Source organism: Gossypium hirsutum, chromosome A10 (assembly GCF_007990345.1).
Source record: "Gossypium hirsutum isolate 1008001.06 chromosome A10, Gossypium_hirsutum_v2.1, whole genome shotgun sequence".
NCBI lineage: Eukaryota > Viridiplantae > Streptophyta > Magnoliopsida > Malvales > Malvaceae > Gossypium > Gossypium hirsutum.
The window spans coordinates 12064399-12068590 of NC_053433.1; the positions used below are offsets into that span (position 1 = coordinate 12064399).

The window sequence follows — 4192 nt, forward strand, 5'->3', positions numbered from 1 at the left end:
GAATCAGAGATCCCAGAGTTCTGAAACCTAATTTTAGCACCTCTACATTTTCCCATTGGAAGAAAACATAAAAGAATCTTCAATGAATAACAAATTAAACTTTTGTTCTTACTCTGGAAAACACAAAAAACAATTGAATATCAAGAGGGAAAGAAAAAAAAAGAAAGAGTTTTACATCTAGATTTTGTCCCTATTTGTACATGTGAGAATTGTCTTAACGGCATCCAAATAGAACATTTACAGATTAAATTTGATTTACATATCCACTAAATCCACAAATTATAAACAGAAACAAGAACCATTAACACAATGAAGGAAAGATCAAAACTTTAAACACCCAACAGAAAGAAAGAAAAAAATATAGATATTCTCCACATCTCTGTTCATATAGATGGACTTTAATTTATACTTAAATCTTTCTAAAAGAACCTAACAAGGCAGAAATCAATATACCCAGTACTATCCAACAAGTTCGCCGGAGTTTTCCAACTCCGGTTACCGGAAAATACAAGAGAGTTAAAAAAAAAAAGAATAGATAATAAAAGAGGGCCTATCTTGATCTACGCTTACCAGGCTTTTTCCTATGATTCTTGGGTTGTTTCCCAAAAGCACTGCAAAAACCACAAGCTGAAACCTTGGGAGATGGCGGCTCAATAGCAGGGGATACCTTACCGGTACGGTAACCTCGCCTTTCACCATTAGATCGGCTCCTTTCGATGGTGTTGATGGGTGGGAGGTTTCTTGTGGGCTTAACATCCTTAATAGCATCGAGTTTTTCAGGGTTATTGTTGTCTTGCGCAACCTGGGCTTGTTCTTCTTGCTTGGTGTCTCCTTGTTGTTCTTGATTTGCTTGGGTTAACTCGGACAAAAACCTGTCATCCCAAACAATCCCTGAAGATCCTTGCCTCCTAAACGACACTGCAGATCTTTGCAAACCAGCCATGGTATGGTTGATGCCACCTCTCACTTGATCTTTTCTTTTTCTTTTTTCTCTCTCTTTAATGGAAAACTAAAAAGCAATGAATCCCAATTTGTTGTAAATAACTCGTTCTTATATGTGTGTGGATATCGCGATAAATAGAGGAATGGTGAAGATTTGGCTAAGGGAAAGTCATAGTAAGGCAACTCAGTCAACATTTCCAATTTTTTTTATTTGTTACCGTTAATGACAAAAGGAACTGTTAATTATGGATTAAAATAAAATACCATCTTTTTTACGGATTAATTTGTAGCTTAAATATTTTTTTTCCGAGAATATTGGGTATAAACTTTTTTGGTCGGATATATTTCATGATTTTTAATTTAAATTATATTTTATATTAATTTGATTTTAATTATGATTATTTTAACAAATGTAATATTTGTGATCCTACACTATCAATTTATCAGAAATCGAATATTTAAAATATTTAAAATTCCAATTTGTTGTCCTCTTGAAGCAATGTTTTATGCCACAAAGTAATAACAGTTTAATCTAATTGTCAAATTTGATAGTACGAAGTTAATGATGCAAAAAGTATAGTGCCCTTATTTAATATTTTTTGTTGAGTTGTACTATGTACAATAATTAAATTTAATAGGCGGATCTAAATTGTAATTCCATCTTCTAACATTGATGACCTGTCATTAATCATCAAACCTTCTAAAAAGGACAAAGGTAAATGACCCACTAATAATCACTAAAGGCTAGTAATTCATTTTATACACCTTTCCTTTTGCTAATTAATAAAAAGTTTAGTAAATTAAATGTTAAATTGATAATACTCTTACATGAACTATTAGACTAATAAGATATCTAAAGTTTATTATATTCCCCGTAAAATAATATTATATTTTCTCATAACCAATGTCACAACTTAGTGGAAAACTTCAATTCCTTATCTCATTTTTGCACAACTACTAATTTGTACCTTACTTGCTTTATTTTGGCCTATATTTCTCAACAAATTTATTCAAGATTCTTATTTTCTTTGATTATTATCTCAATAATATTATTGCATGCAAAACAGTTGTTGATAACTTTCTATTTTCCACAGTTCCATATTTTCTTATAGTTACGTAACTTATCGAAATCACTTTATTTTCATCTTCAGATACTTGAATCTCTTCTGGAGCTTTAATGGTTAATTATATTTTGGGTCTCTTCAAAAGCACCCGCCTACACTATGTGATCATCCAAATTTATTCTTTTCTTTTACAAGAATTTTCATCGTTAAAACCATTAGATCTACCATGCTTCAAGCATGCATTATTTTCAATTTATTCTAACAGGTTGTCCTACTGAGACTTTAAAATATCAGTTGGTATTCTCATTAGGTTAATACATCTGACAGTTAACTTGCAATAAAACGAATTATTTTTTTTGAGCTTCTAGTTCAAATTACTTTTGATGAAGATCTAGATAATGATAATTCAATGAAGTAATTATTTCATCCACCTATAATTTCTCTCCCTTAATGTTGAGAAAACTATTAAATCAAAATACTAATCATATCATAATTAAATCTCCAATTCATTTAAAACATCTAATAATACAATGAGACTCATAATTAATATATATTCTCAACTATATTTGAATACTCATTTTGTGCATTGTGATGGAGGAACTTGAACATATATCGTACATTCAAAAATTCTAAAATGGGTTAAATTTCGCTCCTAACCAAAAGTCAATTGTAATGGGGAGTATTTATTACAACTTATTGACATGATGCGTACAAGTCTCAATTCATGAAAAATATAATATCCTTGTACATATGCAAAAAAAAAAAAATTGTTCTCAAAAGTAATGGTTTAGTTACTAACTGGAGGCATTTTAATCATTAATTTTGCTAAGCTATTTTATACGTATAAGTAACATGCTTTCTGATAATTATTCGCACTAACAATCTAGCATACAATAATCATTTAAAGCTTGAGAAATAAATTTACCAACATTAGTAAGAAGTGTCTCGATTGTATAATCTAAAAGTTTTATTCTTATACTAATCATTAAACAAGTTGTAGCGACGTAAAAATTTTAGCTTGGTCGCTAAATGTGGCGATTTAGTGAAAACTTGAAAACTGAAGTTTGATTTTAAAATAAAGGAGTCACCATCGATATTTTTTCTAGGTGTGATCGGACACCTAATAAATCATCTTTTTTGAAAGGAAAACTTATTCTCGAACAAAAATGAAGGCCAAATTTGGGTCTACGTGAAAATCAGAGCAAAGTAGGGTTCGGGAGTCGGTTACGCGCGAGGAAGGTATTAGCACCCTCGCGACGCCCAAAATTGGTATCTTGTTAAACATGTGTTGTCTTGATTTTCAAAAATGCGAGTTCAATGTAACATTAAATCATAATATGAATAAAACACGAGAAATTTCAGGTGTCGGTTTCTTTTGAGAAGGACGTTCCGTTTTTTAACACGAGCCGATTGATATTCACCCAACATAGCGATGAAATCAACGACTTAATGTTAAATTGGTACGTTGCCTTATTTGTTGAAATTAATTAGAAAACAAGAATAAGATGTTCGAAATAATGCAAAGCAAATTAATAAATAAAAATAAGTAAAAGGCAGATCTAGAAGTATATTGAAGCAAATATAAGTGTGACAATAATATTACAAACAATAAAGATATATGTAATACTAGAATTAAACATGAAATGCAAATAATGAATGTATATACATGATATTAAGAGTATGTATGTAAACTATATATAATGTTTTAAGTATATACCTAAGATAGTAAAAATATAACTAGTAATGTTAAAATATATATACAATATATGCATATATATAAAATAAATATTAAAAATGTATGTACGTGACATATATGAAAAATGTATACATAATATTAAAATAAAACAATAAGTGATAATAATGAAAATAATAGGTATAATAATAAATAAAATGATATACGAAAATAATACTATATATAAAATATGTATACAAGAATAATAAAATATATGTACTAATATTAATAATAAACATAGTAGGAATAAAATAAATGTAATAATAATATATATACAATATGGTATTAAAAATATACATATACATATAATAGTATTTAAGAATATATACATAAGATGATATGGAAATATGTACATAGAATAGTATATAAAAAATATAACTAATAATATTGAATATATATATATGATATATATAACACATATATGATATATACATATACATTAGAAATGATAACA

General features: G+C 28.4%; 1 protein-coding gene across 1 annotated transcript; it reads right to left on the reverse strand.

The window, feature by feature from the left end:
* Window positions 1-343: 343 nt before the first annotated feature.
* Window positions 344-1085, reverse strand: LOC107944740 (uncharacterized protein At1g15400). The gene has a single exon (XM_016878574.2). The coding sequence runs from the start codon at window positions 941-943 to the stop codon at window positions 551-553; it is 393 nt and encodes a 130-aa protein (XP_016734063.1). The 5' UTR covers window positions 944-1085; the 3' UTR covers window positions 344-550.
* Window positions 1086-4192: the final 3107 nt, after the last annotated feature.

Excerpts from the sequence above, each read along its gene's own strand:
- LOC107944740 (XM_016878574.2), bottom strand. The coding sequence starts at position 943 with ATGGCTGGTTTGCAAAGATCTGCAGTGTCGTTTAGGAGGCAAGGATCT.